Raw genomic sequence first — 21,291 nt, 5'->3', positions numbered from 1 at the left:
TAAATTGAATTAGACTGGAGACACTGTGCATTGTCTGCGTGATATCCAATGAGATCGTGGAAGGGAGGGTGATGTGTTCTAGGCACAGAGCGTTCCATTTCTATTTGAACACTAAAGAGTTATTACCTTGAAACGAACCTTGTTATAAAACTAAACGCTACATATATTTTTAGCACATAGTATGGTTTGAAGTATGAAAAGAGGCAATTTTCATATTAAGTCTTAAGAAAAAATAAAAGATGTTTCAAATATTAATTTTACATGAATTACTGTTCTTTTTTGTTTTTTTTACACTCCTTTGAGGTTCATAATGTTTTATCTTGATCACGTGGTATTTTTGTGTGAATTAAATCCTATGGATTCTTTATCCCAGTGCAGTAGGTACAGTTTCACTCTTTAACTTATGTTTTGTTCTTAAATATTGTGGTGGAACTAGATCTTGTACTTTGAACTAGATGTGTCCTCCTGTTGAATAGACTCCTGTGTACACAGCATTCCATCAGGGCTGCACTAGATCAGTGGGACAGGTTTGCATAGGGTAGCCATGGAGCAGTTTCTCAGCCTGCATCGCCACAGGCACCATCTTATCTGTTTGCAGGCATGCTGGAGAAGGGGGAAGCCAAACATCTTATCCATAACTACAACCTAGTTTTCAATCGGAACCTGAGTCCCGAGGATTGAGCAAGCGCTGCACATCTTTGAGACACATGGGGAAGTAACCTTGGACTCAGAGTTGCAGTATCTCAAGAAATTATAAGAATAATAAAAAAAACATACTGTGTCTGCATTTTGTATACTTTTATATACTTAGTAAATAAATGTGTACTTTTCAATGTTATTCTGCATAGTTACAATGTAATGAATGTGTAAATCTTTTGCTTGATATAACCCTAACCCTTTTCTAATACAATTGTGTACTTACATATATCCTGTAAAAAGATGTACATGTTAATTACATTGTAACTATGCAAAATAAACAAGTATTTACCAAGTAACTCCACAGTAATCATAAAAAATCATAACTAGTTACAATATATATTTATTAACTTCGCAATGGAGCAAATACAGTGATAACTAGACTCAACGATTTATTAGAATAGGCATTCTGAATGTGTTGTGATGTTGCGATTTGAAAAGATTGGTTGACTGGATTTTAGCTGCATATAACTTTTTTTACTTTAAACATTGTTGAATTGTAAGCGCTGTTTTTTTTTTTTTAGTACAACCTAGCATACTATACTAATTTAATTTATACAGCATCCCAGGGTGCTCTTCAAAATTAAACAGCAAGCCAAAAGAGCTGCAAACTGCTCACTAGCAAAAGGCCAGATCAAAGAAATATGTTTTAAGCTTAGATTTAAACATACTGATACTCAGCATTCCGGATAACATTTTAAACCCACAAAACGAGAATCAATGTCCTGCAACTACGTAGCAAAGACACCAGCACATACCTTTCCCAACGCAGAATTATTGTCATTTAAAAACAAAGTAAAATAAGTACAATTCCATAATTTGTGATGAACAGAAGTTTGGTTTTATTTCCAGAGAGTTCCAGCACATTAGCAGAGCATCATTTCCCCTACAGTTTCATCAGGGGAATGGATCATTTAAGTATACAGTTTATTTTGAATTACTGAGACCATTCATAAAGCTTTAACTCAGGAGTGATTTAAAGTCTGTTTCAATGGATTACATTCATTTGAATATTTATGACACTGTTCTCAACTGTTGTTGGTTTCTTTCAAAACAGATTAGAAAACTAGAATGCATACAACATTTTCTTTAATCCAGACAAAACATTAACAAACCGCCAGTAACAAAGCGAGCTGTAAATTTTTTTTTAATACAACAGATTAATTTAGTTGAAGTGAGCTGCCCAATTTGTACTTTAGATTACTTTTGGATTTGGGCAAATCTGTGTTATTTTACTTGTTTCACATTATTAACTTATCGAGGTACAAGACAGATTTTGTACGGTCGCGGAGAAATCCCGAATCCCACCCCAACTTGATACTGGAGGCTCGGCTCCACTCCTTTAGGGGAGGAGATGGTGAACTTCTGCAGAAAGGAAGTGAGGAAGAGGAACAATTCCATTCGGGCCAGCTGTTCTCCAAGGCAGACCCTCTTACCTAAAATAAGGAGTTTGACATAATATCAGTCAATTATCCTTGCTGCAGTAATAATGCAGTATATCGGACACAGGTAGTAATTTTGCAGCACTACTTACATATCACAATCAGAATCCCTTTTGAAGCATGACTCAAATAAAAAGTGCTGTGTATTACAACACTGCATTTTACTGTTTTTTTATAATAGATAAATAAATAAATGTATATCTGCTGTATGTACTGTAGGCAAATTGTCGTGTGTGATGCGTTAAAACAATTACCAGCGGAGAAAGGCAGGAACGCATCCCTTCTCACAAACTGCCCCTGTGCATCCAGAAAGTGCCCTGGATTAAATGTGTCTGGGGTCTGCCATTCATTCTTGTCAAACAGCACCGAGGACAGAGTTGCAAACACTGTAGTGCCCTAAACAAGAGAATTGCAGACAGCAGGTTAGCAAATCAAAAAAATAACAGTGAGATCATAATTAGCAAAGATTAAATGCACATTCAGACTGCTAATATGCCACAAAAAATAAATGTTGGAGTTACTTATTGAGTAAAGAGAATTGAGATGTTGCTACAATACATTTGAAACACATGTCATCTGTACATTCAGGTATATTAACAGTGAATACATCTAAAAAAGTTATCCACGTTGGTTTGCTGTTATTTTATTTTTTTCTTGTTTACCTTTGGAATAAAATACCCTCCCAGCGTGGTATCTTCAGTGGTCATCCTGGGCACATTCAGAGGTGCAACATTGCCCATTCTCTGAACTTCATGAATCACTGCGTCAGTGTATGGCATGTTGGGCTTATCTTCCATCGAAGGCTGCCGTGATTGTCCGATCACGCTGTCTATTTCAGCCTGGATCTTCTCTGTGAAAAGGTAGACACACCAAAGAATTACTATGATCACACAGACATATAAACTCTTCAACTTGTAAAAATGTTCTGCTTGAAAAGCTAAGAAAAAGACTGCTGTAAGACTCCCTGACTGTTCCCATATTGAACTGTGCACGTCTGTTTCCATCAGCATCACGTGGGAGTTACTCACAACAGAAGCATGCACAGCCTCAATAGACGACACTGCATCTTGGGTGAAAAGTGAAAAATATTGAAAGCTAGGCATTGCAACGATTAATCTCAGAACCTACCCTGTATTTCTGGGTATTTCATTATATAGAGGAGAGCCCAGCAGAGAGTGGTTGATGTTGATGCAGTCCCAGCGATAAACAGATCAAGAGTGCAAAAAATGAGATTATCCTCATTGAATCCATCTGCAAGGTCCTCTTTACACTGAAGGGAACAAGTTGATAAAGTGAGAGTCCCTGACACTAAGTCAATATCAACATGCATTTGTTGCTGAACACATTTTTTTTAAGTGATTGAAGAATCCATAATATTAATAACTACATCTGGTCGACAACAAAAATAAATTGAACGCAATGCAGTTTTAAGAAGCCTGAGATCAATCAATATTTTCAAAAGATCAGGTTTCACCCTCCACCAAAACTCCCAAGTATAGGACATATTACATTTCAGCAGGTCACCTTTTCAATTTCTCCGAGGTAGCAGTCGATGTAATCTCTGGGTGCCGACGGGTCCCAGTCCTCCTTGTGCCTTTTGATTTCCGACTTCACGAAATCAATTAATGTTTCCCAGAGGACAACAATTTTCTGATGTGGCCCAGGAACTCTATTCATTATAGCTGGTAAGGCAGTCTGCAGCTGTACATAAAATGAAAAGGCAATTGAAATTCAGAAGTGTATCATGTTCAAATATTATTATGGTTCTCCAACATTAACACAAACAACTTAAACGAATAATGAGAACTGGGCAAATAAAATGAAACGTTGCCATTGTCGGACCTCGTCTCAGTTGGCTTGCCCCGCTGATCAGTGTATCTGATGGAAGTACGTTTATTGCATGCAGTTCCACTGCAGGTTAAATAGAGAGGAGCAGTCTCTACCTGGCCCCAGAAGCTCCCTTGCAGATTAAATACGTCTTCAAACAAATGCAGCAACTCCTGAAAGCGGGTGTCGCTGTACTCAAACCGGTCCCCAAACACCAATGAGCAGATGATGTTGGACACGGCATTGTGAATGGTGAAGTTGGGATCAAACGGCTGGCCTGAAAGAAACACAAAAAAGCAGACAAATGAAAAACATTTGAAAAGTGATCTCTCTATTCTCTTAGCTTTGTGAAGCATGGAACAGCCCCAACTATTTCTTAAACCAACGCTTTAAAAATCCTTGACTTCTATTATTAGCTCAACAACCTTCATAAAGTTTTTTTTCTTGGTACTAATTACACATTTGGTAGAGGATATTACATACCAGCAATGTGAAGATAAGACTCCTGTTTCCTAGCTGAAGAACTTACCCTGCTCCTCCTCAAAGGCCTCATGAAGGTATCTGACCTCCTCAAGAATGGTGGATTCCAAAGTCTTCTTGCCAACTCCAAAGCTCTTCAGTGTAGTGAGAGCAAACCTTCTCTGCTGCTTCCACACATGCCCGTTGCTTAGAATCAGGCCTGTATGACAGATAGTGCTTATTATTGACACTGGTGTAGTCAAGTACAGTCAAATACTACAGTTTGCTTTAACTGTGGTGTATTGATAACACTAGAATTGTTGAAACAATGTGGCAGCGAGATCATTCATTTCCACTGACACCACTTGCTTGTAAGGGAATCATAGCACAGTTGTGTACCAACAATGCATCATAGGTGACTTATTTAAATATAACGTGTTTTCCGTCTCTCAGGTACATTTCAACCGATCCTCCTGTTTTTAAACAAAATCTGATTTTTTTTATGGCACAATCTTGAAATTGTTATGGTGCTGTAAATAGCTTACCGCAATTTTTACTAAAATTATCCGCCAATGGAATTCTTGGACGATCAGCAAATGTGTCTGCTTGATGAACTAAAGCCTCTTTAACTAGCTTGTAGCCGTTTATAACAACAGTGTTTGTTCCCAGTCGGATGCTGAAGACATCTCCATATTTTTCTGCAAGCTAATGAAAGTAAAAGTAAATAAAACTGTACAGGTCATTTAAAAGAAGCTGTAGTTTCTAAAAACAGTACATTAAAGAGCCTTTAAAAGAAGCTACGTTTTTCTTCAACTTAGCAATTCTAAAAACACAAAGATAAATTTAGTTCCTAGGTAAGTAGAGTGCATTATTATTATTATTTGTTTATGTAGCAGACGCCTTTATCCAAAGCGACTTACAGAAACTAGGGTGTGTGAACTATGCATCAGCTGCAGAGTCACTTACAACTACGTCTCGCCCGAAAGACGGAGCACAATTAAGTGACTTGCTCAGGGTCACACAATGAGTCAGTGACTGCGTGCATAGTATGTAACACTTAACACAAAAATCGTTGTTCATTTTCCAGTGCCAGGAAGTGACAGATAGGGGATTGGAAAACCAAGGGACTGATGCAAGAATTACAGATTGAAAACCAAGCACCCCACTAATATAATATAATGGTAATACGCGTACTGTGGACATATTAAACAATAATCACCTACCATACTTATGCTCAGGTGGGGCTGTTTAACGTAGAGATTCAAAATATTTCCCAAGAACGGCAGGCCCCGAGGACCAGGGGGGAAGTTTTTAGGAACCCGGTGTTTAAACAAATCCGCGATCAGCAAAAATACAAGAAAGAAAATCAAAACGCTTCGGACATCCATCCATTCCCAGAAGACATGAATGCACCTTTGCAGAAACGCCATAGTACACCGGTTGCAGCAGTGTATTTCCTCACCTGTACTGTACAATAAACTCAGGTATGTGTTTCTCACACACTTCGCTTACCTTACGCGAGAGTATAATATGGGTGCGTTCAGATATCGTTTTGTGGACTCGTAGATCTGCCGCACACGTGACCTCAGATCAGGTGACTGGAACACACCCTATTTGTAATGTTACAATGTATCTATTCACTTATCCGTGTGTGTGTTCATATCTGTTCTTCATTGCTGTCAGCGGGTGAAGTAGTTTTTCTAAAAGGAACCGCTATAACTTTAGAAACACACCCTTGCCTGACCTCGCTTGTGATGTCACTGCCGTCCAGCTAGAACCAAAACAAGAACGCTCAATAGCGCTGCTCTGACTTGGCAAGAGTTTGAAGTACGGGGCTCCCGAGTGGCGCATCCAGTAAAGGCGCTCCTCGCAGGATGTGCCCTATAGCCTGGAGATCGCAGGTTCGAATCCAGGCTATGTCACAGCTGACCGTGACCGAGAGTTCCTAGGGGGCGGCGCACAATTGGCTGAGCGCTGCCCGGGTAGGGAGGGCTTAGGTCGGCAGGGGAATCCACGGCTCACCGCGCATCAGCGACCCCTGTGGCCGATAGGGCGCCTGTGGCTCTGCAGCGGAGCCGCCAGATCTGTGTTGTCCTCCGGCACTATAGGTCTGGTGGCGTTGCTGTGGATCTGCAGTGCGAAAAATGACGGCTTGGAAGGAGCACGTTTCGGAGAACGCGTGTTCCAGCCTCCGTTTCCCGAGTCGGCGGGGGGGGTTGCGAGCGGTGAGCCGGGGATACAGATAATAATTGGGCATGCTAAATTGGGGTGAAAACCGGGGTAAAAATAATTGGCGACGACTAAATTTAAAAAAAAAAAAAAAAAAAAAAAAAAAAAAAAAGTTTGAAGTACAAGAACTTCTACTTGAAAAAAACATTTCAGGCTAAAGATAAGGCAATCGAGTACACCTTTGGATTCACAAACCCTGAATTAAATTATTTGATAGAGGTAATGTTGTTTTATGATGTGGGCAAAAATGCACTTAAAGAACTACAACATTAACATTTAAAATTGTCCTTAATCTATATCTGTTAGTCAGTTTTATTATTGATAAATCACTACCCTTAACATTCATTTCGAATGTGCAGTGTGGCTGAGCCTCCCCAGGTCTAGATTGTAGTATGAATTTGTTACTTCAGCTGTTTAAACTGCAATGGCTTGTTCTTTCTCAGCGAGGGATGGCACAGATCTTGTACAGTAGAGGAGAAAGCGTACTTCCAGGTTTAAACTGGAGGCTCGGCTCCACTCCTTCAGGGGATGAGAAAGTGACCTTCTGCAGAAAGGAAGTGAAGAAGAAGAACAACTCCATTCGGGCCAGGTGTTCTCCAAGACAGACCCTCTTACCTATTAAAAACCAAAAAAACATCTGATCTGTTGAGATCATTTCTCGATACTGTAGTGTACACAGAGCATAGGGCAGGCTGGATTTTGGCACAGACAGAACGGGCTGCAGGACTTCTGCACTGTGGTTAGCTTGTTATCATTTACATGCTAGAAGCAGTACTGGGCTCTTTCACAGGACTGAACCCATGTCAATGAAGTGTCTTTACTTTTGCATCTCTTGGGAAGCTGGGACTGTGTTCAGGGCTTGCTGGGGAGTTGACGGGAGCACAGCGGAGCTGCAGGTCAGGCAGTGAGAGGTTAGGGTGGAGGTGGAGACTGGCCCTAACTGGAGCAGACTTCCAATGCAATATACAGGATTTTGGATTCAACAATAATTAATAAACAGTTTTGAGAATTTACCACAGGGAGTAAAAACAATAAATAACCAATTATACGTGAACTCTGCCTAGCAACACTCTTCCCTGGAACAAGGCCAGTGATACACTAGTAGAAGCATAAGCTCTTATCTACATTGTTAATAATTACATATTTATCCTGGGTGAAACTCCCTTGTTACTGTGCTATAGTGCAAGGACTGGTTTTGACTATTAAAGAATTACAAAGAGAATTGTACATGGAAAAACTGTAAATGAAATTACCAGCTGAGAATGGCATGAATGCTTCTCTTCTCACAAACTGTCCCTCTGCATCCAGGAAGTGCCCTGGATTAAATGTGTCTGGGGTCTGCCATTCATTCTTGTCAAACAGCACCAAGGTTAGATTTGCAAAAACCTGAGTGCCCTAATAAAAGAGAATTGCTGGAGAACAGGTTTGCAAATAAAACAAAATCATATCTACTTCTGCGTGTCTGAAGATTTAGACAACTACAGATCAGAGAATATTATCTGAACATGATAACTCTAGGCTTTATCTTTATTACAGGATATCAGAATATCAAAATGTATTTATTGTATTACCTTTGGAAGAAAATATCCTCCCAGCGTGGTATCTTCAGTGTTGACCCTGGGAACATTCAGAGGAACAATATTACCCATTCTCTGAACTTCATGAATCACTGCGTCAGTGTATGGCATGTTGGGCTTGTCTTCCATCGAAGGCTGCCGTGCTTGTCCGATCACTCTGTCTATTTCAGCCTGTACCTTCTCTGTGTGAGGGGAATAAATAATTGGCTAATAAGCTTGTAGAAACAATTCAATAATTGATCATTTAATGTTTATCTGGGTTGATTAGTTCTCTTACTAACAATATTTAATTGACGTGTTACAAAGATCGAGGATTTACTATGAACACAAATTCACGCGCAGACACAAGGAATGTTCAATTAATAGTAGTATTTTATTAAGCACACAAATAATAAACAGAAAAAGTCAGAAAGTAAATATATTAGTCTAAGCACAAAACACAACTCAAAAACTCACTGCCTTAACTTGAATACCAGGCAACTGAAAATCCTCACACACAAGCAGCACTCAAGCAAGCAAGCAGGCTGTGACGTAGTAGCTTGCTCAGACACACACATGCAAGCACACAGCCTCAACTGAGATGATGCAGACAATCTTAGAATATATCACATTAAGCTTATTAATGGTATATAGATTAAGTATATGGCAAGTTTACTTTTAAAGAAACTCTTCATACAACAATATGAGGTAGATTACTTATAGTTACTCCATGAAGTTTCACTAAAAGTTATTTCACACGCAAAGTGTGCAAACTAAATAATTAACAGTTCAATTCTATGTGAATGTGTTACAATTAATTAATTTAGTTCCATGAAAGGAAAATGCAACTGGAATTATACTCAACGATTCCTTGACGCTTAGACTTTTGGTCTGCTGGCTTGGAAACTCAATCTGTTGAAGTGTCCAGTACAAAACTCTCCTCTCCGCAACAAAGTCTTCAATCATTGGATCAAACTCGTCAACAAAGCTTTCAATTCTCAATAGAATCAACAAAACAGCTGCAACAAAGTCTTCAATCCTCGTGGAATCATGCTGCAGGTACCTCTTTACTCTGAAGGGAGCAGTAACATTTCTGTTAGAAAAAAAGAAAAATGAAATGCATTTTTAAAATTTCAAGCTCCAGATAGGCAGTATTCTTTGAATGTCTTAAGTTACTTTAGTTAAGACAGTCCAAGCATAATTCTCTCATATTTTGGCATTATTAATCTAAAGTGGGCTAAATATTTTACCACGGCAACAGTCAAGCGAAGGAATACAGTTAGAAATGACCCTGAATCAGTTCTCTTCCCCAACACTCCTCTTTGTTCAGCCCATCACAGCTCTGTTACATTTTAACCGGTCACCTTCTCGATTTCTGCGAGCATCTCCTGAAAGCGGCAGTCGCTGTACTCAAACCGGTCCCCAAACACAATCGAGCAGATAATGTTGGTGACAGCATTGTTGATGGTGAAGTGGGGATCAGACGGCTTCCCCCCCCCCCCCCCCAAAAAAAAAGGAAATGTATATATGTGGATGTTCAGATCATAGGGTTTTTATCAGCGACTGTCTGGTGGTTATACATATCTGTAATTATAGATACACACACATATACACCAATAGGATTATACATTTATACATTAAAATGTATTAATAATATTTGAAGTATGAGTTTCTGTTGTGAATTGCCCAAGAAAAAACATGCTTTTTATCATTTTGGGAAAACACTGATGAAGCTCTGTTCATATTTTCCTAGGTTTGGACACTATTTTTAATGTTGTTATTTGCCATTGCTTTATTTCTTTTGAGTTTGCACTGGAAGAAAAAACCTTCTGGCTTTGCCTTTGTAACCCATGAGAACGCCAGAGCCAATGCGACGCTCCCTCCATAATCCCCAGCTGCCAGGACCCAAACTTGTGCTCCCCTGACTGTATGACTCACCCTGCTCTGGCTTTTCCATGGGAGACACTCTGGGACCCTGTGGCAGCGTGGCAGTGTGAAAGCCCTATTGGTGCACAGGTGTGGGGAATAGTGGGTGGCAGGCAGGGGGTTAAATTCCTCCCTGCAAAAACACATAGGAATGTGGCTGGAGCTTTACATAATTACGGAATTGTTTAATAGGGCAGTGGTACATAACCACAGGAGAAAACGCACACAGACAACAATTAAAAAAAAAGAATAAAATGGTTATTTGGGACAGACACTGAAAGTAGGAGGATCAATTCAAATAGGATAGTAAAGTTTATAGAAAAATCAGCTAATTACTACAAGCAATCATCAACAGCTTCAAGAAATACAGCAGTGTGCGTGTAGGTGTTTTGCCTTTGTGTAAGAAACTTCACAGTCTTTTACTCAAGCAGAAATCTTCATAGTATTACAGCACGTTGAGCATAACGTACTGGATAAAACTCCACGGTACAGAGGATTACGAGTTTCCTTTTTCATTTAATATTTATTCACACAACAAAACAAACAGCACACAGCCTACACCCCAGGCTCCTCCAATGGTTGCATACTCATTAACATACAACAAAGACAAATGTATCCTCTAATAGCCCTGCAAATTAGTTACAAAAAAATACATTTGTCCTTGCTCTGACCTGATAACATGGGATGCACCCAAAAGAATGTTCAAGAACATTCTACAATGCAAGTACAAAAACACAACACATGGGCACCATCAGGGAGTTTGATGTTCCAGCACACACAATGATTTCACCTACAGTGCTGTACTGGATAGTACTGCTACACAAAACATGAGCAACTAACAAAAAAGTCACAATAATAAATATCAAATAAACCAAATACAATTTCAACCAAAGACACACAAACCAACAAAACCATAAACGTGCAAAGTGAAAACCTTGCTAATACTTAACTATCACATTATAGCACACTCAAAGCAGTGCTGTTATATTAATAGTGTTACTAAAAAGGCAAGACAAGTAGTTTACTGGGTGAGTTATCACCTGCTAACACAGTACAGGTCTATTTAACTACCAAGCATGTAGTAAATATGTATTTATGGAAATTCCAAATCAAGTCAGGTCCTTCGCAGGATATTATAATTAAAAACCTCCTCACTGCACAAACTAAAATAAACCCAAACAAACCTCCCTCCACAGAGCGACACTGTCGGGGACTACATCATATACCTGGCCTGTGTGTCACTTCACAAGCAGCCAGCCACAGTAAATGTAAACTTGCTTAATTTTAAACAGTACATTTCACTAGTCACATCCATTAGGGATTTATTCCCAACAGCCAGCTACGGCTCTAACTAAGTAAGCAAATCCTAAAAACATATCCAAATTGGTTTACTCACACCAGCGTTGTAACCAGAGTTGACATTCTACAGAGGTCAAACTTAGGCTTCAAGCTATAGCTGTCAGTATTTATATGGCTGCTTGGTTTTTACAATTCAACCTCCAAGTCCATGTTACACGGTAAACCAATAGAGAAAATGTAGGAGTCGTTTGCACGTTACCAGAATTTTTCCAAGAGCATCAGCATCGACGATGCAAAAAACAACCGAGGACACGACCAGGGTGTCCTCATAATTAGTTAAGGCCATGCTCGCGCCCTCTCATGATTACCTTGTCCGCTACTCGTAGATCTCACAAAGGCAGGTTTACAATGGTTCACTCGCAAAAATGTAACAGCCGTCGGATTCCTTTGTGAAGAAAGTTACTAATGCCGGTGACATGACACGACATGATACATTCACGCAACACAGGCGCCGATAACCTCTCGTTCTCTCTGCATTCCGTTCCCCTGCTACACGGAACCCCAGCCTATAAACAGATCCAGGTGAGGCGAATCAACATATTTGACTGATGGATGGGAAAGGAAGGACAGTCAAAGAGGGCAGTCCTAAAACAAAAACATCAATTACGAAGAAATAAACAAGCACAGTGGCGACCCACCACATGAGGGCAGCCCAGCACATTCCTCTGTAGATGTAGTCGAGCATCTCAAGAGGTGAGGACGACACATGGCCAGTGTATCGTGCGAGACACTTGCACGTGTATGTATTCCCTTCAAGTTTTCAGCACTGACGGCATGCGCAAGCAAACTTTGTTTGTATTGTGTCGAAATTAATTCATTTTTATGTCTTACCATTTTTAGATTAAATCGTGGGTTACGTAATTACGAGGCACACACTGACATAAACTTGAACACGGCTTTAAGACCATACACGTTGTTTTTTCTGTTTATGGCTTGTGGCGTACAATGGCTAATAAGTCATTAATTTTGTTGCAGATTTGATGTGAATATAAGCTTTTATTTATAGAAACTGATCCACGACAACGGGCCCCTTGCTGCCTCGGCCCCATGCAACTGCATGGGCTGCGTGTGCCTTAACCGCTACTGTGCTAAGGAGGGTGACTGTGCTAAGTCATGTCTAAATTATCTGGGAGTTATTATAAATAGTAATAGCCTATGCCAGCTATAATATCTGGCGTACCCCTCTTAAAGTAAGAATGGGGAAGCCAAAGAAAGGGCAAAACAGCACGGCACACACCCTCCAGTGCGACCAAATACAAAATAAGTTGAATTTGCTGGATTTTAAAAATGACACAAAAAAGGTCCCGCATTCACACAACTTGAACATGTGATCTAATTCTAAGCTATGGCTTGTTTTTAGTTAGTTAGTTTGTTTGTTTGTTTTTATGATAAATAACGTTTTGTTCACTAAATTGTTGCTTGGCACAAATCTGTGACAAGAAGAATGTCTTTATATCTGCATAAAGAGATTCACCAAACAAACAAAAATATTATCGAGGTCCTACTATTCTAAATGTTGTAAAACAAAGCCAGCAACACGTTTGTATTCTGTGTGACACATCCCAGGATTTCCAAGCTCATAGTTTGATTACGAGCCACGATCTGTTCCCCGGACTGTGTAAAAAGGAAAAACTAAATAAAAGTCTTGCGTCCTGCCATGGAACACGACCTTGTTCTGTGTAGAATTATTCATAAGTAAATGAAGTCAGAGACGGCTCAAACACTCACCCATGATCTGATGCGTCACAGTCTTCAAAAGCGTTCACGATAAAGTAGAAAAATAGATTTGCAGAACGGCATCGTTAATAACACAAGGTAAGTGGTGACTTGCACATATCACAGCGATAATAATAATAATAATAATAATAATAATAATAATAATAATAATAATAATAATAATAATAATAATAATAATGTTGGACTTTAAAATACTTAAAGAAGTTAATAAAAAGGCTCAATGAAGTAATTTGTAAAGAAACACAATCGAGATCGCAGTAAGTTGTACATATAAATGTATAACAGTAAAATGTTGAAAATATCAGTTCAACGATACTATTGTTATTATTTGTTTATTTAGGAGATGCCTTTATCCAAGGCGGCTTACAGAGACTAGGGTGTGTGAGCTATACATCAGCTGCAGAGTCACTTACAACTACGTCTCACCCGAAAGACGGAGCACAAGGAGGTTAAGTGGCTCAGGGTCACACAATGAGTCAGTGGCTGAGGTGGGATTTTAAACCAGGGACCTTCTGGTTACAAGCCCGTTTCTTTAACCACTGGACCACACAGCCTCCTATTGTCCAGCTGTCTGCTGAGATCTGGAGATGTACCTGGCTTCAAATCAGACGACTACTACGACTCGTACCACGAAGAAAAAAATAATAATACTACGACTATGACATTCTGCGACTTGGATCGCTTATCAGCGCGTGCACGTGGAGTAAAAGCAAGGAGGCGTTCTGAAGAGACCCGAAGGGCGGTGCGTACGGAGATTCACGGGATGCAAGATATATAACACCTGTTAAGCCTTCGTGTTTACCGAGGAGTGGCGCAGATGAACCAGCGGCAGATTTACAATCAGTAGTAAACCTAGTCCAGTACCTTTACATTTACCGGCTGCCAAGCAACGTGCGAGGAATACCTTTACAATGGAATTCTTCCACCTGCCTCTGAACTCTGCATGGGAATGGTTTGGGGTTCAAGGGGTTTTGATGTTTCTGTTTGTGTTTTTATTAATGACGGATTTATATAAGAGCAGGGTTCCGAAAAACTTCCCCCCGGGTCCCTGGCCGCTGCCATTCGTTGGGAATTTCTTTAACATTGACTCCAAACAGCCTCATATTTACATGACCAAGGTTAGTGTTTGTTTTCCTGTATGTGCAATGCAGAAATGGACACTAAACATTGTAAATGCTTCTTAAAACAGTCAATAAGCACCAATTGTGCCATCCCTTGAAGGAAGCCAGCAATGGGCCAAATGCACGTCTTTTTATCAATTCAAAACCTTTTTTTCAAGTGTTTTAGAGAATACGTTTCTTATGATTTTTCAAGAACCGTTTAACCTAAACGAATATGTCAATAAAATGCCATCTAATCAGACGGTTTCACTATTCATTTTTTTTCTTTTGTTTAAATTTACTTTTGATACGTGTCAACCATTTTACAGCTTGCAGAAGATTACGGAGAGGTGTACAGCCTGCGATTGGGGTGGTCTAAAACCGTGGTTGTGAATGGCTATAAAATGGTCAAGGAGGCTTTGGTGAACCAGGCAGAGGCTTTTTCAGAGCGTCCGTTAACTCCTGTGTTTCATCGGCTCAACAAAGGCCAAGGTACTGAAGAGAAAGATATCTATAGTAATCATGCATTTCTTTCATGAAGACAAAGTTATATACTTCCAGCAGCTTTTAAAACAGGTAACAAATAACAAAAACAATTTACAAAAAACTATTGTGCAACTAATGTTTTTTGCCATTAAAGAATTGCACAATTTAAACAGTTTTTGTTATTTGATGCTTTAAGGACCTAGGAGCCCTGATGAATCCTGGGGCTACAGTGATGTTCTGTACTGTATTCTCTACCCTCAATAATTAATTACTGTGCCAAACTACAGTATTTGACTGTACTTGACTACATCAATGTCCAATAATAAGCACTTTTTGTCATGCAGGCCTGATACTAAGCAGCGGACACATGTGGAAAAGGCAGAGAAGGTTTGCTTTCACCACTCTGAAGAACTTTGGAGTCGGCAAGAAGACTTTGGAATCCACCATCCTTGAGGAGATCAGACACCTTCAGGAGACCATTGAGGAGGAGCAGGGTAAAGACTTCAGCTCTTGTGTGAATGGGTTGTATGACTTTGAGAGAGGACCCGTTGTCAAGTAGGTTGAATTTTATAACACCCTTTCTTGTGGTCACAGGTTTCTTTTATATATATACATACACACACTGCTGTGCAAAAGTCTTAGACACATTCAGGACTTACAATATATATCGATGTTATGAGCAGCAACAATTTACTCGAAGCCTCCACTAGTGTTTTCCAATATTATAATAACTATAATGACTGTTATTGATACAGCTTAGTTTGGGTGAGAAGAAACCAAGCTTGTCATTTAGCAATCTTTAATTCACATTGATCAGAATCTTCAAAAACTTGTGATCACAACAACTCAAAGTAAACTATACATGAGCAGCTAATATGAAGTGTTGTAGTAGCTAATCCATCACATTTACCCAGTGGTTCTCAATGGGTGGGTGAGAAGCAATCCAAGGGCAGTGCCAGAATACAGCAGTTAAACACTGAAAATCTACTGTGAACAGGTAGGGTTGTGGCCAAGGCTGGTAAATGGCAGTAAGTAGACCCAAAGGTTGAAAGCTGCGCTTTTATTAACACACAAAAATCAAACAAAAGATTTAAACAAACACAAATCAAAACTGCACCCAAGCTGTGTTATCATGACCTGTTGCTCTCAGCCTTTCCCCTAAATGAACTCCCCCAAACTAAGGGTCTGGCTCCTCTTGTATACCACATGGCTGGCGCTTTATTCCTCATCAATTAACCAATCAAGACCCAGCCACAACCCCAAATTGTACAGCCTCAGCCCAGCCACACCTACCATCCTCACGCAGTTTGTTCACCTCGGCTGAATCAAATTAGCAGGAGCTCTGGTTTCTTCCCTTCTTTACCAACACAAACCCAGAGACAGGGATCCTGCCACAGCCACACACCTAAACCTACAGCCTCGCCAATGCAACAACAAAAAATCAGTTTGTCTTTCAAACTGACCTTAAGCTATCTGTCTGCACACAGCAAGCTTGCTGCAGATTCAGTATTTACAGTTCAACTTGTTAAAGTACAAAGTTTATTATTAAATGAGAATAAAACAATGATCTTTCTCAAACTTGACCTGTATCCCCGTGCAATCTCTAAGAAAATGTTCACTGCAACATTTGTTTAGCAGGTTCTGTGAGAATGTATATTTCTGACTAGCATTTGAATTACCTATCATTATCTTTACCCTTTTCTTCCCTCCAGGAAGACCATATGATCCCCACTTCACTTTTAACAATGCCGTCTCCAACATTATCTGCTCTGTGGTTCTGGGTCGTCGGTTTGAGTACAGCGACGTACACTTTCAGGAGATTCTGCATTTGATGTTTGAAGGACTTTATTTGCAAGGGACCATATGGGGCCAGGTAAAGAGCAGAGCTTCTACTCATACATTCTGATGTTAGTTATGCTTGCTTCTGTTTTAATGTTCAGTTATGCTAACTTTTTATTACAAAAGCAAAAGTTTGGTATCCCTGGTACATCAAAGCATCCGATTCACTGAGTTCTTTCTTTGCCATCACTGACACATGCAGTTTCCCACAAACACACTGCTTACACAGCAGGGCTTCAGCCACACTTATTTATTAGCAAATACTTTGGGAACAGCAGCTGACATTGTTTTATGTTTTGAGTAATTTGTCAATTTTGAGAAAACTATAAAAAACTGTATTACTTATAGTAACGGGTACAATCCTTAGTATTCGGGTATTGTTTTTGTATTCTTGAGGATTCGTTGGCCTAATAGACTTGCATGAAACTGAATTTGAATCCATTCAAACTGGTACTGTTCAGTTTGTTTCAAATAGACACATTCTTTTCAGCTTTCAAGATCAATGTTCTAATTTGTATTCTTTCGAACTGTTAACTCGGTTCCTTGCTGCAATCCCCTTTTGGTTCTGTTAATCCTTCCTCCAGCTGTACGATGCATTCCCCGCTGTAATGAGATTGATACCTGGGCGGCACCAAACACTTTTCTCAAACATTGGTAAAGTTGCTGATTTTTTACGAGAGGAGATCAGGCAGCACAGGCAGGACTGGGATCCATCGGCACCCAGAGATTACATCGACTGCTACCTCAGAGAAATGGAAAAGGTAATTGGGTTTTGCTGTGTGACATAATCTGTAATGCAGATCTGGTTTTAGGGATTGGTAATCAGGGCAATTGCCTGGGGCCACAGGCCATGGGTGACCCCACTATGCTAAGTTCATTCATATCTACAGAGTAATGAAAAAATAATTTAATGTACAAAATTCATAATAGTACCGTATATGTCACTTTAAAGTGGCTAGTTTCTAGATCATGACCCGGTTTAATTTTACGACAATTATTAATGCAATTATTACAATGCTATTATTACCTTTTAACAGGTACACAACAATTAAGCCTAATGCAAGTTCGCATTCTGAATTTTTAAAGTGCTGTGTTTATTTCAGATGTGAAAGTCCTTTTCCAAGCAAAGTAGCAGTGCATGTCATCCATTGTGCGGGTGGGAGGTGGGAGGTGGGAGCAGGGAGGGTCCCCCATGCTTTAGCCTCTGCCAGGACCCCCATGAGTTTAACGCCGACTCTGCCATAATGCAGCACAAAGCTTGACCGATTTACATACCAAACTCACCTAAACAAACGCCACCGTCGTTCTGCCCAAGCTGTGTATGATGGTTTGGTTTCGTGATGCGGATTTCTGTTGACATAATAAATTCTGTTTCCTGCAGTCTAAAGATGATGCTTTGGCAGGATTCTGTGAAGAGAATCTGTGTTACACCACACTTGATCTGTTTGGCGCTGGAACTGAAACCACTTCAACCACTCTTCGCTGGGCTCTCCTCTATATGATTAAATACCCGCAAATACAGGGTAGGTACTGCCAGAAAATTGTATACAGTTGTGGTCATTATATACACCAGTGTATTTTGTGGTAATCCCCTCTTTGGCGAGTATTAACCCATTAAGGGCCATTGTCCTCATTTGAGGTCAGGCTACTTTGTATGTTTTTGGAGCATTTTTAACTGGCCTCTACCTGTTATTTTAAAATTTCACTTCAAAGATATTTTTATGATAACTGACTCTAATTTTGTTAAGAACAAAATTGAAGTTAAAATGTAATGTATCAAATTACATAAGTACAGCGCGTCTTCTGATTTTTAAAAAATACAAATGTATTTGGTACTTAATGCTTGATTATGTTTTTTTAAATATAATTTTACTCCTCAAAAAGGGACTTCACTAGTGAAATGTAGTTTAACCAGCACCCCGCACAGAAAAATTTAAATATCGAAACTGGAGCCTGACACCACCTGCAGGGTAGCAGCTTTTTTATTGTTGAAATCAACAATTGTTGTTATCTGGTTGTTCATTGTATCCACTAAAAGCATGTTGTCTTTATTTTTTATCTCACAGAGAAGGTCCAGGCTGAAATAGACAGCGTGATCGGACAAGCACGGCAGCCTTCGATGGAAGACAAGCCCAACATGCCATACACTGACGCAGTGATTCATGAAGTTCAGAGAATGGGTAATATTGTTCCTTTGAATTTGCCCAGGAAGACCACTAAAGATACCACACTGGGAAGATATTTTATTCCAAAGGTAATGGAACTAAAACAAATAAAAATAAATAAACAGGACTAGCTCAGGTGTGAGTAATAGGTATATGGTAAAATGGCTTTGTTTGGAAAATGTGATTGCATTTCTCAATAGAAGTTGGACAGAACCTTGTTTTACCATATTTCTAAATTGTGTAATGGACCCAATTAAACACCCAACCATACTGGGTCATTTCCCCTGGAACTTCTTTCCTGTCGTACAAATGAACATACATGTTTGCTTAAACATGTGATTATTTTGTTAACTGCAATGATTTTTAAATTTGTGCAGCGTGTACTTAATGATATGTTTTCCCTTATATAAAGTGCTGACTGAAATGTTTTAAGCTGCTTTCTGCATCAGCATTTAAAAAACATATATATTAAAGAGAAGTTTGATGTTACTCACCACAGAAATAAACAGAAACTGAAAAAGGTTCTATATTGTACTCCTTCCCCATCCCAAGGAACAAAGTACCTGAACGTGATACCTGTGTGCAGTCTGTCCAGGATGGCAGTGCAAACTAAACATGTACCAGGTATTTCAAATTGACAATACTGATTTTTTTGTTTAGGGCACACGGGTGATCCCAAATCTAACCTCTGTGCTGTTCGACAAGAATGAATGGCAGACCCCAGACACATTTAATCCAGGGCACTTTCTGGATGCAGAGGGGCAGTTTGTGAGAAGGGATGCGTTCCTGCCGTTCTCTGCTGGTAATGTGCTAATCTATTTATTTAACGTTACAAGTCACCATTTTCTAAAGGGTTCTCATAACACATGATCAATAATGCGTTGCTTCTGTTTCTTCTTTACAGGGAAGAGGGTCTGTCTTGGAGAACAGCTGGCCCGAATGGAGTTGTTTCTCTTCCTCACTTCCTTTCTGCAGAAGTACACTTTCTCCTGTCCTGAAGGAGTGGAGCCGAGTTTCGAGATTCAAATCGGAATCACGCTTTCTCCTCAAGATTTCAAGATCTGTGCCGTCCATCGTTAATAAAACATGACTCTCTTCATTAATCATTAGCTTTAGCATAACAGAGCATTACATACAAGTTAAATACTTATTTTGTTTGTCATTATTTCATTAACGGAAACACAACACTACTATTTCTTAGATTTCCCCAGAAACATCCAGTTGGCTTCAGGCTCTTTAGCACTAATCTTGTACTATAATGTTACCTTAGATAAATATTTCAATATTCTGTCCAATAGTGGCATAGCAGAATACCAGTTAGGTTAAATTCTGTGTGCAGTAAGGTTGGTGACTGTAAGGTTTTATATAAATTGGAAGAATTTTATGTACCCCTTTAAATGGTGAAGAAGTGCCTCTGAACATTGTGTGATTTTCTTGTGTTTAATGTAAGCTCTGAATCATCGCAGGGTCAGTGAACTCTTAAAATCAAGCTGTACATAGCTGATTTACGTCAGCAGTTTTCAATCACCAGCCTTGTCTTTCAGCCATGTGATGCGTGGGCATGGCACTTTGCCCTCTGTGAGAACTGAGCATAGCTCATATCATATCAAGTTGTTCTTAAGTGTAACTTCTTGTTATCTGGGTTTCTGCTGACCTTGGTGAAGTGATTGTCTCACACCATGCTTCATGTTAGGGAAATAAGACCAAATTTGGTCAAGGAAATTACGTAAGCGAGCTGTATAGCTATGCTGTATGAAGTAATTTCAGGGCTCAGAAAACTACATCTACACTGACGCCAGCTCAGAAACCAACATCTCTGATGGCATGAGAGCTCAGACACTCCATCTCTGATGCCATGAGAGCTCAGACACTCCATCTCTGATGCCATGAGAGCTCAGACACTCCATCTCTGATGCCATGAGAGCTCAGACACTCCATCTCTGATGCCATGAGAGCTCAGACACTCCATCTCTGATGCCATGAGAGCTCAGACACTCCATCTCTGATGTCATGAGAGCTCAGACACACCATCTCTGTCACCATGGCAGCTCAGACAACATCTTGAGGCCAGGACGGGGCTCAGAACACCATCAACTGAGGTCTGTGTAGATCACTGATATATAACATTTGATTTGCTTTGTTCCTGAATAAAACAATTTTGATTGAAATTACCTGAAGAAGACTGACTTATTATCATGGGAAAAAAAGATGTTATTATTATTATTATTATTATTATTATTTTAGAAAACAGTATTTGAATAACAACGTCTGGCACATAACTATCAGCCACAGGCAATTGTTTATTTTTAGCCAATCTAAAAACTCTATCTTTATATTTTCAGTTTTTATCTATTTCCTTTGTATTTTATAAACATGTGCCTTTTAAATATTTATTTTTTCCATATGCATACATTCTTTTTTTTATTATGCACTGTTCAATAATATGCATTTTCAATTGGCACTTCATTTT

General features: G+C 39.5%; 3 protein-coding genes across 5 annotated transcripts; 1 reads left to right on the top strand and 2 right to left on the bottom strand.

Annotated features, from left to right (window-relative positions):
* Positions 1 to 1,511: 1,511 nt before the first annotated feature.
* LOC117417241 (cytochrome P450 2J4-like) lies at positions 1,512 to 6,744 on the bottom strand. Its single transcript, XM_034029224.3, has 9 exons — positions 5,648 to 6,744; positions 4,970 to 5,129; positions 4,495 to 4,644; positions 4,082 to 4,242; positions 3,663 to 3,839; positions 3,267 to 3,408; positions 2,801 to 2,988; positions 2,393 to 2,534; positions 1,512 to 2,132 (listed from the first exon to the last, which is right to left on the bottom strand). Exons 1-9 carry the CDS (start codon positions 5,852 to 5,854, stop codon positions 1,951 to 1,953), a joined length of 1,509 nt encoding a protein of 502 aa, XP_033885115.1. The 5' UTR covers positions 5,855 to 6,744; the 3' UTR covers positions 1,512 to 1,950.
* Positions 6,745 to 6,886: 142 nt separating this feature from the next.
* Positions 6,887 to 9,566, bottom strand: LOC117416662 (cytochrome P450 2J2-like). Of its 2 annotated transcripts, XM_059035143.1 has the most exons (5): positions 9,460 to 9,566; positions 9,075 to 9,302; positions 8,225 to 8,412; positions 7,907 to 8,048; positions 6,887 to 7,268 (listed from the first exon to the last, which is right to left on the bottom strand). In XM_059035143.1, exons 3-5 carry the CDS (start codon positions 8,357 to 8,359, stop codon positions 7,093 to 7,095), a joined length of 453 nt encoding a protein of 150 aa, XP_058891126.1. In that variant the 5' UTR covers positions 8,360 to 8,412; positions 9,075 to 9,302; positions 9,460 to 9,566; the 3' UTR covers positions 6,887 to 7,092. The 2 variants fall into 2 exon arrangements, with proteins under 2 accessions (XP_058891126.1, XP_033883862.1); XM_034027971.2 differs by having other exon boundaries at positions 9,075 to 9,564.
* A 4,412-nt stretch (positions 9,567 to 13,978) lies between these two features.
* Positions 13,979 to 20,989, top strand: LOC117417316 (cytochrome P450 2J2-like). 2 transcript variants are annotated; one of them, XM_034029373.3, is made up of 9 exons: positions 13,979 to 14,349; positions 14,661 to 14,823; positions 15,162 to 15,311; positions 16,530 to 16,690; positions 17,241 to 17,417; positions 18,038 to 18,179; positions 18,723 to 18,910; positions 19,482 to 19,623; positions 19,726 to 20,989. In XM_034029373.3, the coding sequence occupies exons 1-9, from the start codon at positions 14,143 to 14,145 to the stop codon at positions 19,899 to 19,901; spliced, it is 1,506 nt and encodes a 501-aa protein (XP_033885264.1). In that variant the 5' UTR covers positions 13,979 to 14,142; the 3' UTR covers positions 19,902 to 20,989. The 2 variants fall into 2 exon arrangements, with proteins under 2 accessions (XP_033885264.1, XP_058891125.1); XM_059035142.1 differs by having other exon boundaries at positions 19,482 to 19,628; positions 19,731 to 20,989.
* The last annotated feature ends 302 nt before the right edge of the window (positions 20,990 to 21,291 follow it).

This window comes from Acipenser ruthenus, chromosome 12, assembly GCF_902713425.1.
Source record: "Acipenser ruthenus chromosome 12, fAciRut3.2 maternal haplotype, whole genome shotgun sequence".
NCBI classification, from domain to species: domain Eukaryota; kingdom Metazoa; phylum Chordata; class Actinopteri; order Acipenseriformes; family Acipenseridae; genus Acipenser; species Acipenser ruthenus.
Note: the sequence above shows the minus strand (reverse complement) of the source record. Positions and strands in the feature narration are given on the sequence as shown.